The following is a 19,258-nucleotide window of genomic DNA, read 5'->3' on the forward strand; positions in this document are numbered from 1 at the left end:
TTAATATAATGTGTGTTTGGAAACAAAGATGGAAGAATTTCTCATGACTTTTTACATTTTATTTTGTGTAATAAAACTGTTCAACATTTACTAAACCCTTTGTCAATGGAGTGCTTTGTCCCTTGAGGAATAGCTATATGAAGGATTTTTACTTTGTTTGTGAATAACTGTACATTGTGGAACTATCAGATAGAAATCAATTATGTAGAATGAAAATGCCTCTGACAGGTGGAACAAGGAATCATGTCAGCTCTGTTCATTACTATTTCTATCAGTAACGTGGCCTGGGTCTTAGCCTTTGGGAGAACCTGTGGAGAGGAGGGGGTTAATGGCCAATGTGATTATCTCGATCTTGTGATCCAGAGCTGTCCCATGAATGAGTGCCTTTTATGTGCAGTGAGCAGACTGCATCTGAGCTGGTAGACCTGCCTGAACCACCTCACTACACATATTGGTGAGTTGGGTCAAATTCATGATTATTTGTATATAGATATGTTTATAATGTGCTGTATGTTTTGTTTTTAAATGCTGTTTAAGTTGTTTGTCTGTTTAAGTTGACCTGTTTAATATTAATGGTCCTAGGTATCTGACAAGTTTAAGAGACGGCTCTGCTGTCTTCGTATTATCCTTGAGCAATGTAGATTGTTTTTTTTAAGAGTTGCTGACCATACAAGCATAGTTTTTTTTATATGATGTTTTCGATGGCAAGATTTATAGATGTTTGTAGAACCAGGCGGATCTGCCTTGATTACCTTCAGTTGACATTAAATGCACAAAAAATTACCAGACACTCTTATCCAGAGCGATTTACAGGAGAAATTAGGGTTAAGTGCCTTGCTCAAGGGCACATTGACAGATTTCTTTTTTCACCTAGTTGGCTTGGGTATTCAAACCAGCAACTTGTTGGTTACTGGCACAAGGCTCTTAATCACTAGGCTACCTGCCGCTGAGTAAATTACATGCACAGGCATTTGGTCTGGTTTTCTAACTAACAGTGGATCATTCATAGTGTCCAGCCTGGATCTAAGGATGAAATGACTATAATAACACATGAGAACAGGAACTGCTGTTGACCTACTGCATGCTACAAATAAAGGTCATTAGGTGAACTGAATGAAAACTGAATCACCTCGGTGATGGTGAAGTACTGTATTTTATTCCTCTAGCCAGAACATGTTTGGATTCTGTTAGTGTAGTTTTTTGACCGATGGTGTTCTTCACTCATGTCAACATTCCAAAGTTCAAGATGTACCAACACGTCTCAAAGGTGACAAATTAGGGGAAATTGTTGAGGTATTCAATGATAGTCCTGAAGGACTACTGCAGCTGCTGCTTTTACATTCAATCCCGCTGATCAGGGACTAAATACTAATTGAAATCATTTCAAATACTTTAGCTGTACTTGATTGATCTTGCCTGTTGCAATGGAACCAATAGAAATCTCCCAAAAGTGCAAACCCCAACCAGATGGCACTCCTGGCAGGCTGAAGCAAAGCTAAAAGTATTTGAAAGATTTCAAATAATATATTAACCCTGGTTTGCCTGAGTAATAACTCTTTTGTCAGTCAGTTATATGACCTGTACTATTCAGAAAACATTTGGGTCCGGAATGAGCATTTTGGCTTCTTGCTTATGTTTAACTCCTAGAAAAATGTTTTTGGTAGTAAGTACTCTCAATAACTAAACCATTATACCCTTGTTTTGATTTGAGGGTGGATTTGAGGGATTACGGCGTCATGTATCTGAATACCCTGGTAATCTGGCTAGTTGGCACCGAGGAGTGAGGTGTTCGGAGGCTGTAGCTCGGCTTCTTAGCCATGGAGACAGAGGGGCTGCCTGCTGCACCAGGCCAGTATAGCCAGCCCGGTCAGCCAGGCCCAGTGCTGGGGCTTCGGAGTCTCTCCTTTGCCTACCAGGGCTTGCTAGAGATCCCCTACGAAGTCATACTAGCCCAGCGAGACACCCTGGAAGTGTTGGACCTCAGCTACAACCTGCTGGAGGAGTATCCTTCTGTTAAGGGCCCTGTACACAGACAGTATATGCACACATACACACATATTACACGCAGTCGACACACACACTTGTAGTCATGTACATACACTCACCAGAGATGGAAAACCACACTGTTGAAGACACATGCATACAAGCAACACAAACACATCTCTCTCTGACACAAAGAAATACGAGACATGCAACAGGGTTGGGGTCAGTTCCATGTAAATTCCAGTCAATTTAGGACGTATACTGAAATTCCAATTCCAGTTCTCGTCAAATGCTTTTCAATAAGGAGAATTTTTATTTGTTTAATTTTCTGAATTGACTGGAATTTAAATGGAATTGAACCCAATCCTGACATGATATGTACACGCTGCACGTTCACACAAGCAATCTCTCCTTCACTCCGCTGCCAACGGAGCCCAGCTCTCTTGGGTGAACTGGAGCAGCTCAGCACTCTGATCCTGGACTGCAACATCTATTCGTCCCACGTCAAGTTCCCCTACATGCCAAGCGTCACCACCGTGTGGATCAACAAGAACAAGATCAGCAATCTGCCCATCTTCGTGGAGGAGATCCGCCGCAAGTTTCCCAACATCAAGTAAGAATGGCTTTTACTGAGGGCAGTGTGTGTGTGTGTGTGTGTGTGTGTGTGTGTGTGTGTGTGTGTGTGTGTGTGTGTGTGTGTGTGTGTGTGTGTGTGTGTGTCACCATACCACAAAGACATTTTACATTTACATTTAAGTCATTTAGCAGACGCTCTTATCCAGAGCGACTTACAAATCTAAAGACCATTTTAAGTGTCGTTGTCTGATCTCTGGATATTTCTACTTCATTTAGGATCCTCAGCATGATGAACAACGAGGCAGCACCCAGCTACTTCAATGGAGGGAGTCTGCCCCAGTACATAGACTACAGGTGAGCTTGAGTGAACACAGCTGATACACTAAAGCTGCACCTGTGTATTTAAAAACAAATGAGATGACAATGATGTATTGTGACACGGTAATAGGAGCAGGATATGATTCTATAACTCTAAATAAGTTACAGAGTCGGTGTCTGAAGGAATCAGATGTTGTATGATAGATATCTGGCTGTGATACATTTTGTCCCCGATCCATGACAGCTTCATTTAAACATTTTGTAACCTTTATTTAACTAGGCAAGTAAGTTAAGAACAAATTCTTATTTAAAATGACGGCCTACCCCAGCCAAACCCTCCCCTAACCCGGACAACACTGGGCCAATTGTGCAGAGCCAGATCACGGCCGGTTGCGATACCGCCCGGGATCAAACCAGGGTCTGTAGTAACGCCTCTAGTACTGAGATGCAGTGCCTTAGACCGCTGCGCCACTCGGGAGGCCCCAAAGAACCTGAATCAGTCGTAAGCTAATGTACAGCGTGACACACTGTCAAATAATTTTCAGTGCTGTCAAATATTAGCCTATATACCATATTTGTCTTCCCACACAGGCAGTATGTGATCAGTCAGATCCCAAGCCTGACAATCCTGGATGACACTGAGGTTCTGGGGAAAGAGAGAGCGCAGGCTAAGAAGACCTATAGGATGCAGAGGACCAGGGAAGGCAGCAAAAGGAGGAAGGAGCTCCATCGTTGAACCCTCCTTAATACTGCTACCTATATAACTGATCTGAAGACGTATCAAGATGAGCAAATCATTAATTCTCGCGCTAGATGATTAGTTCAAGCAAGCTAGCACCAGTTGTAAATATATTGTCAGCATGTTATTTGTTCAAATGAAAATGGGATACTTTTTGTTATGATTTTGTATGGACATGGGGAATTTCCATTATCATGAAAGAAATGAAGGGAAGATATTCCATTTAAATTGTGAATGAAGATGTTTTGCAAAAGTAAATCATTCCATGTCACACTCAAACGTCATTTTGTCATTACTTGTCTGTTACATATGTGCCTTTGGCAAGAAAAGAGATTATTTAGGCCTATGAGATATCAAATTACCAGTGTACTGACTGATCTTTCAAAATTACCATTGAAAAGTCCTAACTCAGAGAGTGAGAGTGACAACATGGAATTAACATGACAAGCATGGTTGAGAAATGGATTGTTTCCTCATACAGTGTCCAATTATCTATTTGAAAAAGTTAGTTTAAATCTTTATCTTGTGTCATTCAAGATGAAGTGATACACAGCACTGTTCTGTTGTGTTTTTAAATGGTTGTTAGACCTACCATGTGATATGATACAATCTATTGTGTATTGTGTAGGTAACAAATTATGTCAGACAATAGCTATCAAGCTATAAAGGTGACCTATAATCTTTTAATGCACATTATAAAAATGGTTGGCTGGTGTGCCCTCACCCATCTGAGTGGTTGGCTGTGAATGCCCTCACCCACTAATACAATTATGCTGACTGTGATTTGGGTTTTGACCCTCCACAGGATGTCTAGTCAGAACAATGCAGATGCTTCTCTTTTTAGGTATTTATTTCCTTTTCCTCTTCATCAGCACACACACACACACACTTTTCATATAACATGAATCTTGACTGGGAGCGAACCTTGGTGGAAGAGGACTTGTGTTACTCCAAATGGATTTGATGCACCCACCACTTTCAGGTATTCTTGTTACTGTCCACAATACAAATAGTCCTCAGAAATGTGTGTCTTCTTTCTTCGGACAACGATAACACTGACCTGAGTGGGTGGGTGCAGTGTCCAGATGCGCCTTTCCATGTGCTCTGATTGGTTGGGAATGGCAGGGCTATGATGGGTGGTGGATAACTAAGGTAGGCTAAACAGCCAAACTAACAGCACTCAAGGGAAACTGACGGGACTGTGAGGGAAATGTAGGTAGAGAGGAGGGGAGCAGGTCAGGTTTTTTTTTACACACATTAATGAAGAATCAGTAGGGTTTAGGCTTGTTGACACATTCACATGTATTGGATTCTAAGCAGTGATCGGTCAGAAAAAAACACCTGCCTATCAACATTATTTGAAGAAGATGTTATCAACCATATTATTAACCATTCAGAAGAAGAAGAAAAAATGTCAGTCACTCACTCCCTCACTGCTAGGACTTATCAGTGGACTTAGGTCTTGGAGCTTTGGACCAATGATTCATATATATACACGAGATGACTGTTGGGGGGAGCTGTATTGAAGCCAACTCCCCCACTGTTGTAAAAAATATTTAGGAAAATATAGAAATGCACATATTAATGTCTACATTAGTTTTTGACACGTTTATTCTATTACAGACACTTTAATGCATAATTTTAAATGATATTATGCAAGCTAAACATACAAATATTACAAATATATAAAACATTTCCCTTAAAGTATTTTTTTAGAGGGTACTAATGTTTCTGTCCCCACTACAACAACAACAACAAAAACTTAAATACATGTAATTTTGTCCTTGAAACATTTAATTGAAATACTGTAGAATTCCATTCATTAGTTCCTATGGCGGACTGTACTAGGGAGTGTCATATGACCGACCCGTGCCTTCAAAGCCTCTCAATGGCCAATACACACAGCGTTAGCAATTCAATGCTTATACACGTCATCGCGTCCGATAAGCTAGCGACCAGAACAAAAAAATAAAATAAAAACATTAGCTTCGCTTCAACTGTAAAGAGAAGAAGTGGTATGTGTGACTGTTTTTTGCAATTATTTGTAATCTTCACCATGCTTTCAAAGTAAATTTACTGTATTTAAAGTTATTAAGGGCAAGTGCTGTGACTCAGCATAACTGGTTAGTAACCGGTGACGTTGATGGCTATTCAAAGCTAGCAAGATACGCTAGCCAGCTAGCTAAGTCAACTAGCTAGCTACAGTAACTAACTAATTTAGCCAGGCGTAGGTATAGTTCTAGTTAGCCGCTGTTAGAAATCCCTAAATGTCTCATCTCGCTCTCTCTATTATCATGTTTAACACTAGAACCGCACAAAGCCTGTTGTTGTTAGCAGTGTCTGGTGTGGGAGACTGTCAGTTCAGGACCCAATCTTGGTCCCAATGGGTTAGGCTACTATCTTGAAGTTGAGTTTAGTCGGATACTATTTCCTGGTTGCCTCAACGTTAGCTTTATCAACTTCTCAGGCTAGTATGACTGCCTTAGATATCGTGTAACGAATAACAGGCTTAACACCCCCCTGTAAAATCCAACCCATAATAGAATCTCATTCTATTTCCCATTCTAATAAAATAAAAATGACCTGCTCCAGACACTACTAGGATATATCTTGGGCTAACCATTTAGTTAACAACTTTAACATTCACACGAACATTTTAACATACGCTTACTTGAGAAAATGTATGCCCCGGGAGTTCTGGAGAATGTAGAGTTATATTTCAAAATCTGGTTATTTGCTATTGGATACTGTAACAGGGCAGTACTTGGAAAGTTGCGAGAGTACATTGCGGCACAAGGCAATCTTAGGTCATCATGTGTTGACTGTTATTTTTTTTAACGCTCCCTTCAATTCCATTTGTCCTCAAAGTCACAAAGGTGCTACAAAGATGCACTTTCTTATCAGAGGTATCCCCTTTGACACAGATAAATATGGGGACACGTATTAACCTTGGGTACCCTTACATCACAAATACTCTGTTTGACTTCTGATTACACATTCTTAGAGGCTGATGTTGTTTGCGGGTTTCACTGTCTGTTCAACCTTGGCAGAGAATCTTCATTTTTAGGCAATAGGCTTATGCTAATAATTCTAGCCTATTCCTATCAAGCATGATTTGTAGGCTATTTGGTTGCATTTTCCTGAGTATAAAAAGGATGTTAGATAGGGATTGGTAGTGAATTAGTTCAAACCACAGTTTGAACAATGCTCAAGTTTTTTCCACTTGTTGAGTGATTAGCCTAATTTAATACGCAGCAGAGGATAGAGTATTCCAGAAATATTGTGTTTTGGAACACCGTACTAGGCTAATTCAGGTCTGTTATACCCAGCATTTAGCTGGAATCGTACTTCCCTGTCTGTCCGTGCTGAAACTTCCTTGACCTAACAGGTTCTCCTGTAAAAAGATAAAAAGCAGTAAGTAGCGATTTTTCACCTACACACAGGAGAGGAAACAGAAAATTCCAGAATACTGGAATTCTTTGCATTTGGTTGTTATAAAGTTGTTGTTTTTTTAAAGATATTTTTTTTTTTGAAATTACAAAGTACCTGAGCAATGGGGCAACCACGGGAGCAGGCTCAACTTTTGAGACTGCTCAGGTCACTTGCCCTGGGCAATAGGGCAACCCTTAATGTCAATCCATAAGAAGTTGCCACTGTTTTAGTTTTTGACACTGAACCTTGAATTGTTTCCTCCAGGTAACCCCAGGTGTATGTGTGAGAGAGGGAGAAAGTCTACAGCCATGAGTAATCCTTTTGCACACATAGTTGAGGCTCTGGACCCAAACATCCCCGACCACAAGTTCTACAACCTCTCAAAGCTTGGAGACCCTAGATATGGTAGGATCTCAAAGTACCATAACCCCTTTGGCAATTGGTGGTGAGCATGGTTGGTGTACTAGGCTAAATTCTGGAAATGTACTGACATTTAGTTAATTTGAGTAAATGCTCAAACTAGATTTATTCTGATTCATGAATTACATTTCAGTTAATTGCACTGTCACTATTTTTGAACTTCAAACCTGATGGTTAATATGAAATGCTTCCCACCTCCTACAAGACCGCCTGCCATTCTCCATCCGTGTGCTGCTTGAGTCGGCTGTGAGGAACTGTGATGGGTTCCTGGTGAAGCGGTCAGACGTGGAGAGCATCCTGAACTGGAAGCAGACCCAGACTCAAAGCGTAGAGGTGCCATTCAGACCTGCCAGGGTCATCCTGCAGGATTTCACGTGAGTTAGACCACATGGTGTATCAATTCTGCAGGTGTGCTCATGAGAAATCTTTAATGGTAAAATATGCCATTGTACTATCTGTATTGTAAACTGGGAAAAGCTGATGGGCAGGTATCCAAATTGAGGTGGCTTTTCTTTCCCTTTTTGAAGGGGTTGCTTTGAATAGTGAATGGATTTATATTATAATTTGTTGCCTGTCTCTTTCCCCTTGCAGTGGAGTGCCTGCAGTAGTGGACTTTGCTGCGATGCGCGACGCTGTGAAGAAGCTGGGTGGAGATCCAGAGAAGATCAACCCAGTATGTCCAGCGGACCTTGTCATTGATCATTCCATCCAGGTGGACTTCAACAGGAAGTAAGTGTGGGGGGTCAGATTTGTGTGTGTGGGGGGGGGGGGTCAATTAAAGTAGGGCTGAACATTAAGTGAATTTCCATTCAGGAGGAATTGTTGTGAATTAGAAGTTTATGAATACTGGTCATTTCAGTGAAATACTGCTACACAGGCTAATTGCTGGAGGATTTATTACACCTTTTATTACATATTTATGAAGCAAACACAGGCTGATGTGTAAGCACAGAGTGGAGTGTTCTGTAGGGTGAGCTTGTTTGTTAGACTTCGCTCTTAAGAGACTTAGTGGAGCCTGTAGATTTCGAAACTTCTGTTGACCACCAGTCATCATAATGTTGCATAACGCTGAAATAATGACAGCATGGTCACAATGTAGGTGAGTCTCCAAGCTGACATTGTTGCAAATATTAACTGCTATTTTGTCCCGAGAGGTGTAAACCTATAAAGCAAAATATTCCCAATTCCCAACGCTGATACACTGTTTCTTACAGATTTGTAATTTTGTGCTTATTCTACTTTCAAGTAAACATATTAGGAGATGTACATTATGACATTTGTGTAATTTTCACCTGGAACTTAAAAGAAAGCTTTTGGCTACAGTTTTATTTTGGTATTTGTTTCAGTAGTCAATTGTTGATATGGTTCCAAAATGTTTAGCATGTCAGCAATCAAGTTTTCAAGATATGTACTGTAGCTTTCAAAATACAGAAATCAGGCCCCAATGATGCATTTTGCATCATGATTCAAAACTCATCCAGCGGGCCAGATTTCTGTATTCTGAAAGTTGCATATCTTGATTGCTGAAATACTCCTCAACTCCTTTCCTAGATGTTTTACTTTTATGAGAACTGATTACTGATTATGTGTTTTTAAGAAATTCAGATCGAGTCAATTGATATTTTTCTTTTTCCAGGTCTGACAGCCTCCAGAAAAACCAGGACTTGGAGTTTGACAGAAACAGAGAGCGATTTGAGTTCTTAAAGGTATCCAAACCCTTTGTCCACCATTCAAACCTGTAGTTTAACTCATAAGCCTTTCATAAAGGCCACACAATTTACAACACACATGGCCCTCTTTCAATCATAGCAATAACAATATCATGTATAAAACCCACAAGCCTCCCTAAACTATTGATCTTGATCCCCGCTCCTGTTCCACAGTGGGGCTCCAAAGCATTCCAGAACATGCGTATCATTCCCCCCGGTTCGGGGATAGTGCACCAGGTCAACCTGGAGTACCTGGCCAGGGTGGTGTTTGACCAGGACGGCTACTACTACCCTGACAGTCTGGTGGGGACCGACTCCCACACCACCATGATTGACGGCCTGGGCGTGCTGGGCTGGGGTAATTACTAGATTGTATTATGTACACTGTTAAAAAGATAAATGGGATTGACTCAAATCTTTACTAATGGTGTTAAAAGGGATAGTTCACCCAAATTACAAAATTACTGCATTTACAAATTACTGGAGTTTTTGTTTTTGTTCCAAGTGGGCAGTACTTAGCTACCAATAAACCAAACCCCAAAATGTAGTTGAGAAAATATGAGCTATCTAGCCATGCTACTGGAATGTGCACAGAGCTGGAATAAATCCTGTCGTACATGTTTGTTGTAGGTGTGGGCGGGATAGAGGCGGAGGCCGTCATGCTGGGCCAGCCAATCAGCATGGTGCTCCCCGAAGTCATTGGCTACAGGCTACAGGGCACCCCCAACAAGTTCATCACCTCAACCGACATCGTCCTCACCGTCACTAAGGTAACTGGTTACACGGTTCCACGACTGCCACTGTTTTATCAATGGACATCTCTTTTAGACAAATCTGTCTAATCAATGTAGCTCAAGGCATGAAATGATTCGGCAAAGTAGCCCTATCAATGCTATAGGTTTGGAGAATTGTGTTGATTTGATAAGGGGAGAAATAAAGTTGTATTGAATAGATTAGTTGTAGATAAACAGTGGCAGCAATTTCATTTCACCAGTGTATGTCATATAGAAACACTGTTTGTCTGTGTGTCCCATTCTCCCCCTCTGTACCCACAGCACCTGCGCCAGGTCGGCGTCGTGGGGAAGTTTGTGGAGTTCTTCGGGCCAGGTGTGGCACAGCTATCCATAGCCGATCGAGCCACCATCGCCAACATGTGCCCAGAGTACGGCGCTACTGCAGCTTTTTTCCCTGTAGACCACATCAGTCTTCAGTACCTGGAGCAGACAGGTGAGATATCCACACCAATGCACATGAGCAGCACTTGTTTATATTTACAATGTTTCTGATTCCGATAGAAAGCAATACAGATATTACATTGGCCTCTTTTTTTAAAATTGCAAACTTTCAAACAGCCTTTGAATGTTACACCACCTACTTAGCGGAGGAATTGTTCTCCTTTTGTAATGGCAAAAACCTTTCTGAATACATTTTAAATGTAAAACGGGGCTGATAATAGTAGTATTAAAAACCTGAGGGTACTGTAGATGTAACTGGCAAAGTCTAATTTACTTCATGTCTGGATTCTTCATTTTCTTTCCTCATTCCTCTTTCCCCTGCTCACTCTGCCCAGGGAGAGATGCTGAGAAGCTGGATTACATCACCAGGTATCTGAAAGCAGTAGCCATGTTCAGAGACTACAGCAACTCCTCCCAGGACCCTGACTTTACCCAGGTACTCTGTTCCACAGTGGATCCTTTTCAAACACCTTTAGTCATTTAGAAATTAGGACTTGTAGTTTCTGGATGTATTTGATTAAAGATTGTCAGGCATGCTAGACTAGCTATGAGGACTTTTGGAAGTCATTCTGTTTTGAAAATGATTTGACAAGTGTATGACTGGAATGTATCTGTGAAATGATTGGCAAGTCTCCCTTTTAATCTCCTCCTTTTGCTTTGGGTCTCATTGTGATTTTCCCTCTGTGCCGCCTCCACTCTCCATCCTATGCAGGTGCATGAGCTGGACCTGAGCACTGTGGTTCCGTGCTGCAGTGGTCCCAAGAGGCCTCAGGACAGGGTGGCTGTGTCGGACATGAAGACTGACTTTGAGGCATGCCTGGCAGCTAAGGTAATGACGACACCTGCTTAACACTGACTCTTTTGGTATCTACATGCTAATAGCTTCCTGTTATCTCAAGTCCTTCCCTTTTTATATTTGCATGTGTATGAGGTGTGGACAGAGTTAGAAAACCTATAGGTTCTAAAGGTGAGCCCACTAGCTTTAACTCTGTGGACTTGTGCCATTGCAGCAAGGCTTCAAGGGTTTCCAGGTGACTCCGGAGCTTCACCACGTGAAGGTTCCATTCCAATACAATGACAAGGAGTACAGCCTCTCCCACGGCTCAGTGGTCATTGCTGCCATCACCAGCTGTACCAACACCAGCAACCCTTCTGTTATGCTGGGGGCTGGTACGTATCCCTCGCTCCATACCTCATACCCTGCGCTGTCTGTGTTGTGTTCGTTAGACACCAAGCAGACGTAATCGACGGAAACAGAGGGACTACCTGGACTCCAAAAATAAATGTTATCCTTTTGTTTTCTGCTGCAAAAAAAATGTTTCCAACGTTTTCCGTTACTTGCCCCAATTAACACACCCCAGCTATCAGCAGCTGTAATTGGATTCATATCTGGGAAGTTGCTTAGTCAATAAGGTTGAATTGGCTCTGCGTTGCTTTTCAGGTCTCCTGGCGAAGAAGGCCATCGAGGCTGGTCTGAGCATGAAGCCCTACATCAAGACCAGCCTGTCGCCCGGCAGCGGAGTGGTCACCTACTACCTAAAGGAGAGTGGCGTCATGGACTACCTCTTCCAGCTCGGGTAAGGCACTCCTTCCTGAAGACTAATTGTCTGGAGAATGAGGGGTTCAGCTCAAAAGTCTTTCCAAATTTCTTTATCCTCCTTCATTTCAGGATGACAGTGTGTGACGTATTTAAGCAATAAGGCCCGAGGAGGTGTGGTATATGGCCAGTAGACCACGGGTAAGGGCTGTTCTTATGTGCAACTCTGTGGTATATTGGCCATATACCACAAACTGCTGAGGTGCCTTATTGCTATTATAAACTGCTTACCAACATGATACTTTTTTTCTAATATCATACCCATGATATACCATGGCTTTCAGCCAATCAGCATTCAGGGCTCGAACCACCCAGTTTATAATTTCCTTTTTGTCGGTATATGTTATTTTCCCCCCGTCAGGTTTGAAGTGGTGGGTTATGGCTGCATGACATGTATAGGTAACAGTGGGCCCCTCCCAGAGCCTGTGGTGGAGGCCATTACTCAGGTAACTACTAACTTTGAACATTTTACACCCACACCTGGGCTGTGTTCATTAGCGCATGCAATGGAAAACACAATTTTTTGGGGGGGGGGTCCATTTAATCCCCCCGTTTTCAGTCCGTTTTCTTTTGGGTGCCTAATGAACACAACCCTGCATGGTCAATGGCTACAGCTCCTCACACGTTCCTCTACCTTCAGGGAGATCTAGTAGCCGCTGGGATCCTATCAGGTAACAGGAACTTTGAGGGGCGTGTCCACCCCAACACACGAGCCAATTACCTGGCCTCTCCCCCGCTGGTCATTGCCTACGCTATCGCCGGAACCGTGAGGATTGACTTTGATACAGAGCCCATTGGTGAGTGTCCTCAAACCAACGGTGTGAATTGTCAATGGTTCTGTAGTTTTTCTATATAGCATTCACACCAGTGGAGGCTGTAATGGGTGGAATTAAATTAATTGAGTGGTACCGTTCAATTCTACCCATTACAATGAGCCAAATCCTCCAATTTTAAGGCGACACCAGCCTTCACTGGTTCATACATACACTGTTCCTGGAGCTCTCAAGACGTTTAAACAGATTGCGCTGTCGGTGCTGATACTGGTTTCTGTTGTTTTTCTTTTGCCGCCTCTTGTTTCATGGTGTAGCTCTGAACAACAAAGGAAAGGAGGTTTTCCTCAGGGACATCTGGCCCACACGGGAGGAGATCCAGGCTGTGGAGAGACAGTTTGTCATTCCTGCTATGTTCAAAGAGGTTTATGAGAAGATTGAGGTAAACTCAACTCTTTGGATATTAATTTTATATGATCCCCCCCCCCCTGGTTTCATTGTGTAGACAAGTTGATTAGTGGGGGGGTTAAGTAATGCCTCAACATTTCAGCCTCTAGAAGGCCATGAAGTGTAAAAATGTGTGTCAATAGGTTACTTTTTCAAGGTTTTGGTTAGTACATTAGTGTAAAAAGTTGTTGTCTTTGTAGTTTTGATATGGGACTGTTCTACCTTGTTCCGCCCTGTCAGAAAGTGAATGAACGCTGGAACGCCCTCAACGCCCCCTCAGACAAGCTGTACACCTGGGACCCCAAGTCCACCTACATCAAGTCCCCACCCTTCTTCGATGGACTGGTACAACACACTAACCTAATGCTGTTGTAATGTCGGAGTTCTTTCCCCTTGGATTTCAGATTATGTTAAAGGGATATTTCAGAGAAAGTACATAAATATATATTTATTTCCAGGTAGCCTATGGACAAGAAGAGACTGCAATACACAACTAGACACTTTTACCAACTGCTAATATTATAAAGTCATTGTCATTCATGCAATTCTGCGGAACTATCCCCTTAATCTTTCGGTGATTCATTCAGACCAAGGAACTACAGACCCCCAAGTCCATAACTAACGCCTACGTGCTGCTGAACTTCGGTGACTCTGTGACCACAGACCACATCTCTCCTGCTGGGAACATCGCCCGAACCAGTCCTGCAGCACGGTACCTGACCAGCAGAGGGTGAGAGATGGGAAGCAGTCACTATTTCACATTACTAATAGTCTTTTTTTATACTACTGAGCTGAGCTGAGCTGTACTTGCCTGGTAATACACCCCCCATGGCTGGAACCGTGCTGGAAAGGATCATGCGGAATGAAAATATCCCAACCAGCAGAGTATACATTTCTGGTCCACATGATAGTGTGAAATTTAACGCTGTTTTTTTTTAGTATGTTTATGATAGAGTGAAGTTATATGAAGGGTCAAAGGTTTAATCTTTCTCTTATCCTTTGCCCTGGCAGTTTAAACCCACGTGACTTCAACTCGTACGGATCTCGGCGTGGCAACGATGCTGTGATGGCCCGGGGCACGTTCGCCAACATCCGTCTCTTCAACAAGTTCCTGAACAAGCAGGCTCCGCGCACCCTGCACTTACCTTCTGATGAAACGGTAAGGCCCTGTAATAATTTGCAATAATAATCTCTGTAATGTAATAATTCTCTGGATAATTTTAGTCACCAGATTATGTATAAAGTTATTACATTATCAGATGAGTTTAAAAAAAATGTTGCTTATGTAATAACTTACAATACATGTATGTTTAGAGTTTGTTCTTGTATTTTGACCGCATATTGCAGTTTCCTTGTTGTATGGCTGTTATATGTACTCTGGTTCAAGTGGACAACCAATGTGTAAATATTCAGTGTATTCTTGGGTTGTCTGTTTCTCTACAGCTGGATGTGTTTGATGCTGCTGAGCGCTACCAGCAGGCTGGCCTCCCCCTTATGATCCTGGCTGGGAAGGAGTACGGATCGGGCAGCTCGAGAGACTGGGCCGCTAAAGGTCCCTTCCTCCTGGTCTGTCTCTCCTCTTATCATAACTGTGTTTTGATATGTTATCTTTTTTTACATTACCTTTTGATAATGTATGATGTTGTAGATTAGAAGAATGTATGGAAAAAATGGATTTGAATGCATGATACTTTCCATTAGCCAAGATAAGATTCTGGTGAGCTGTGTGGATTTGTTATTTCATATTATTGAACAAACATACAATTCAAAGTAGGGCCAATGTACACAGAAGCCATAAACACCAGGTGGCACCACGAGAAAGACACAATTAGATGATGCAAGACTCTTGAATAATAATTTATTCAACTTTTCAAAGCGCCTCAAAGCACAAGTCATTTAGCGAAACATGAGATGGACAGTCATTAGAAAGTTCATGGCTTGAGTGGTCATCTGAGGGAGGTGGTCAAGCTGGGAGAGAAAGTCCAGAGGCAGGCAGGAAGCGCGGTCTCATCAAGGTGTCTCACTGTTTCTGGCTTCTCCATAGTATAACTTAGTCAGATGCAGTTTTCGCTAAGCCATTGCAGTCCATGGACTCTGTAGTAAGTAGGTAGCTAGCTACTCCTTCACTACTACCAAAATGAAGCCCCCACTTGGATGATGCCATGGCAGTCATGTATCATTAAGAGTTTCTCGGAGGGCGGGCTGCAGGGATACCCCCATGATACCCCTCTTCTGTGCCCCTCTCCCAGGGAATCAAGGCGGTGCTGGCAGAGAGCTATGAGAGAATCCACCGCAGTAACCTGGTGGGAATGGGGGTGATTCCTCTGGAGTACCTGGCTGGGGACACGGCAGACAGCCTGGGGCTGACAGGACGCGAGCGCTACACCGTGGTCATCCCTGAGCCACTCACACCCAGGATGATTGTTGACATTAAGGTTGGTCTGCCTGCTGATGATAAAATGGGATGGGAAATACTGGACTGAGGAAAGGTTACCAATCATTCATATGGTCAATTTTGCAGGAGTTTCTAGATCCTTTCATGACACAGCTAACAAATGGAACTTAGTAGTTTCTGTTCACTTTCTGTACTGTGATTCTGTGGCAATACTTTGTATATAGTAATGTGGTCATATTTTACTATTATTTTGTAGTGTTAAATAAACGTATACTTAGCTGGGTAGCTTACTCCTGGAACATATGGCATCAACAGCAGTTAATCCTAATATCCTACCGCTCTTTTTCCCTTCCGTCACAGCTCGACACGGGCAAAACATTCCAGGTGAGGATGAGGTTTGACACGGACGTGGAGCTGACGTACTTCCACAACGGAGGCATCCTGAACTACATGATCCGCAAGATGTCTGAGAACTAGAGAGCACGCCGTTGGGACCAAGTCACGCTGAACACGAAAATCCTCCGTGTAGATGGCGATACAGAATGTGCTGAGTCTCCCTCTCTGTTTCTGTTCGATTTTAACATTTGGTTTACATAATCTTACGTGTTTTAGTGCATTAATTGGTTCCATACTTGATCCATTGCAGGTCGGAATGATGGAATGAGTCAAAGTACCCCACAACACATTTAACACTGGTATGATGTACACCTGGGTTCAAATAGTCTTTGCTTTCTTAATCAAGCCCAGCTAAAGTGTTTGAAAGAAAACAAATACTTTTTTAACCCAGGTCTCGTATGATGTAACCACCCTACCTCTTTGTTGCCAAACCAGTGGTTCACCCACCCTCATCCCTCCCACCGTCCATGCTAACATTAGCTAGCCATGCACACAAACCTAGTCGGCTGTCTTGTCCAGTTGTTACCATCGTTGGTTCAAAGCTGCCTGTCATGGTCATCTGTTCCGATCAGGGTTGTATTTGTTGATTTCATGTCTTATTATAAACTGCTGCTGTGGTGAAGCAGACATAGGCTGCTTCTGAAATGGAGCCCTATTCCCTTCATAGTTCACTACTTGTGACCAAAATGTGTGCACTGTATAGGGAATAAGGTGTTAACCCAAGACACTGTAATAGGTTGACTCCTGACAACGAGGGTGTTGTCTTTGTATTATGAAAAAGAGACCAGCATAGTTTATTAGAATGCAATTAGAGTACCTAAGTTGAATTGCCTTAAATGGTGAAGTTGACATTAACCCTCGCCTTTTACGAGAGGAACAGTATATTGTGCGTATGCCTCGTCTCTTAAATCCAGCCTCTGTTTTTACTAGATCACTAATTTCAGTCTTGTGTGTTTCACAAATCCACTTTTCTTTCTTAACCTGTTGATGTTGGCAATAGGACTTATATGATTTTGTCACAGTAGGTACTGACTACTGTTGGTGAGTAGGGTTGCAACATTTTAGTACGTTTCCAGAAATCTGTTAGAATACACCAACCAGAATTGTGCAACCCTATTGGTGAGTGTGGCTGGACTTAATTCCCAGTTGCCGGTGTGACAGGGAGGCTAGTAAATCAAATTAATGTAATCATGAATTCCTGCATGAAGTTTCTTAGCTGAAGCGAGAATTCATATTTTCTCTAAGCACTTGGGGTTTAATGGACCAAATAGTTTATATCAATAAGAATGAAGTCCTACTTTGAGATTCTTTTCAGAAGGTACTTGTTTGTGGTATGGATAAAATGTATATTTTCCCCCCAAGGTTAGCAGAAGGAGTCTGCTACAAGGCCACACCGGGGCTAGTGGTTGTCTTCGTCCTTCCTGTTTTTCTTTCCGCAAATAACTGGACATATCCACCATATTGCTGTCCCCTATCATGTTATGAAATGGCTCCGGGGCAGAGTAAGACTACATTTGTCAAATTTAATACACATTAATTTATGACTTTAGACAGGAATGTTTTTTTTTAAAGGAGAGCTGCACATTAGGACCTCAGATGCAAGAATTGAATAACCACATTTCGACAGACAAGCTGTCTTCAAAGTATATTCTCCGCTAGCCAGCACCTCGCCTAAACAGGTGTGCGGTTCTTTTGCCTCTAATAAACTTTAACTTCTACATAACTCAAATGCAGCACTTGTCAATAATTGTGCATTACTAGCATACTGTAGCCTATTCTTAAGAAATGCAATGAAGACCACTGGATTGGAATATAACATTTTAAGAATTGCACACACAATTACATTTAACTGGAATTTGAAAATACAATCTGTACAATAACTGTCTAAAATGGTGCAAATATCACAATGTATTACAAACCCAGTTATGCCTTGCTACCATCATGGACGTACATTTGAATACAGCCATGCTACCACTGAGACTGAGGTCAAATAACACTTAGAATGTACACGAGGTATCCATTACTCACACACAGATGACCGGTGCAGCGGTTACAGCTCTCTATAATAATAATTAGTATAATGGTACACAGGTGAACGGTACATCTCTAAAGGTAAAGAAACTCATGTAATTTGAGAGTACTATCCCTTTAAAGCACTGGAATAGTGCTTATGAGCAGGTTGACGAAAAGGTTCGCTCCTACAGACCATGAGTCACGTGGCCTATCTTGCTAAATAAAGCAGCAGACCTGTCAACATGCACGCATTTTGTGTACCAACCACGCAGTTATCTGTCCACGTACGCAGAAATGAATTAGAGCCCAATTTTTTTTTTTATATATATATATATAAAAAAATCCACATAGTGAATCTAACAACCCTATTTTCGGGCTGCAACACACATGGAGATTAAAACGTCATTATTCGACGTGTCTGCCCCTCCTGTTTGTTGTGATGCTGAGTTTGCCGACTGTCAGCTGTACGTAAACACATTGACAAATCCATTTTCGACTCCGTGTCTTGTGGAAAGGTAAACACTAATTGTTTCAAAGTAACGTTAACAAACATAGGATGGACAATCAGTGGGCTATAAAGTGCCAGCAGTTCACTCGCATTTGCTAGTGAAAGAAATTAAATACAAATACGAAAAATAACGGGTCGCATTTGTGCGAGTTTGATATATATTTAATTCTGCGTCCCATTATAGTTGTATTTTCCACGCAACCTGATAGACTAACTGTAATTATGATCCGCATTACAAAAGTATAATCAAAAATAACTAAACATCTTGGCATTAAATGGAGTCGGGATTTTAGAAGACGTGCAATGAAGAATAAATTAGTGTCCGGAATTAGCTATAGAGGCAATGCTTCTGTAGATGTTATCAATTTCGAAAATCTGAAATGATGTATGCGCTGCAAAGAAATACAATAGGCACCTTTACATAGGCTGAAACACCGGACTCCTCTAGCGAACAGAGTTCAGATTCCCTTTGCGGTAGCCTACTTAAGCTTTGTGTAGCCAGTTTGCGGCCTGTGTCGATGCGATCATTTGTTTTTGAGTCTATGTTTTCAAAATTATTTTGCTTTTTGTGTTGATTAGCGACCAGACTCAAACAGCATGCGCACAAAATCCCAATTCGGCACGTGTGTCTGGTACTCTAAAAAGTTGGACAGGGTTGGCAGGCCTGAAGCAGGCAAACTGGCATCGAGGCATTCAGTTACTGTTCTATTGAAAGTTAGA

General features: G+C 42.0%; 2 protein-coding genes across 4 annotated transcripts; both read left to right on the plus strand.

Annotated features, from left to right (window-relative positions):
* The first annotated feature begins 352 nt into the window (after nucleotides 1-352).
* Nucleotides 353-3,895, plus strand: LOC124014315 (U2 small nuclear ribonucleoprotein A'-like). Of its 3 annotated transcripts, none has more exons than XM_046329161.1 (5): nucleotides 353-454; nucleotides 1,712-2,002; nucleotides 2,414-2,596; nucleotides 2,836-2,913; nucleotides 3,469-3,895. In XM_046329161.1, the coding sequence occupies exons 2-5, from the start codon at nucleotides 1,818-1,820 to the stop codon at nucleotides 3,611-3,613; spliced, it is 591 nt and encodes a 196-aa protein (XP_046185117.1). In that variant the 5' UTR covers nucleotides 353-454; nucleotides 1,712-1,817; the 3' UTR covers nucleotides 3,614-3,895. The 3 variants fall into 3 exon arrangements, with proteins under 3 accessions (XP_046185117.1, XP_046185119.1, XP_046185118.1); XM_046329163.1 differs by having other exon boundaries at nucleotides 2,417-2,596; XM_046329162.1 differs by having other exon boundaries at nucleotides 392-454; nucleotides 1,768-2,002.
* A 1,594-nt stretch (nucleotides 3,896-5,489) lies between these two features.
* Nucleotides 5,490-17,740, plus strand: aco1 (aconitase 1, soluble). The gene is made up of 21 exons (XM_046328881.1): nucleotides 5,490-5,631; nucleotides 7,313-7,453; nucleotides 7,674-7,842; nucleotides 8,060-8,197; nucleotides 9,105-9,174; nucleotides 9,352-9,535; nucleotides 9,808-9,947; nucleotides 10,233-10,404; nucleotides 10,748-10,848; nucleotides 11,125-11,241; nucleotides 11,423-11,582; nucleotides 11,854-11,989; nucleotides 12,371-12,455; nucleotides 12,650-12,806; nucleotides 13,097-13,221; nucleotides 13,467-13,571; nucleotides 13,814-13,956; nucleotides 14,238-14,385; nucleotides 14,670-14,792; nucleotides 15,476-15,661; nucleotides 15,982-17,740. The coding sequence occupies exons 2-21, from the start codon at nucleotides 7,327-7,329 to the stop codon at nucleotides 16,096-16,098; spliced, it is 2,703 nt and encodes a 900-aa protein (XP_046184837.1). The 5' UTR covers nucleotides 5,490-5,631; nucleotides 7,313-7,326; the 3' UTR covers nucleotides 16,099-17,740.
* The last annotated feature ends 1,518 nt before the right edge of the window (nucleotides 17,741-19,258 follow it).

The sequence above is a fragment of the Oncorhynchus gorbuscha genome, linkage group LG25 (genome assembly GCF_021184085.1).
Source record: "Oncorhynchus gorbuscha isolate QuinsamMale2020 ecotype Even-year linkage group LG25, OgorEven_v1.0, whole genome shotgun sequence".
Classification (NCBI taxonomy): domain Eukaryota; kingdom Metazoa; phylum Chordata; class Actinopteri; order Salmoniformes; family Salmonidae; genus Oncorhynchus; species Oncorhynchus gorbuscha.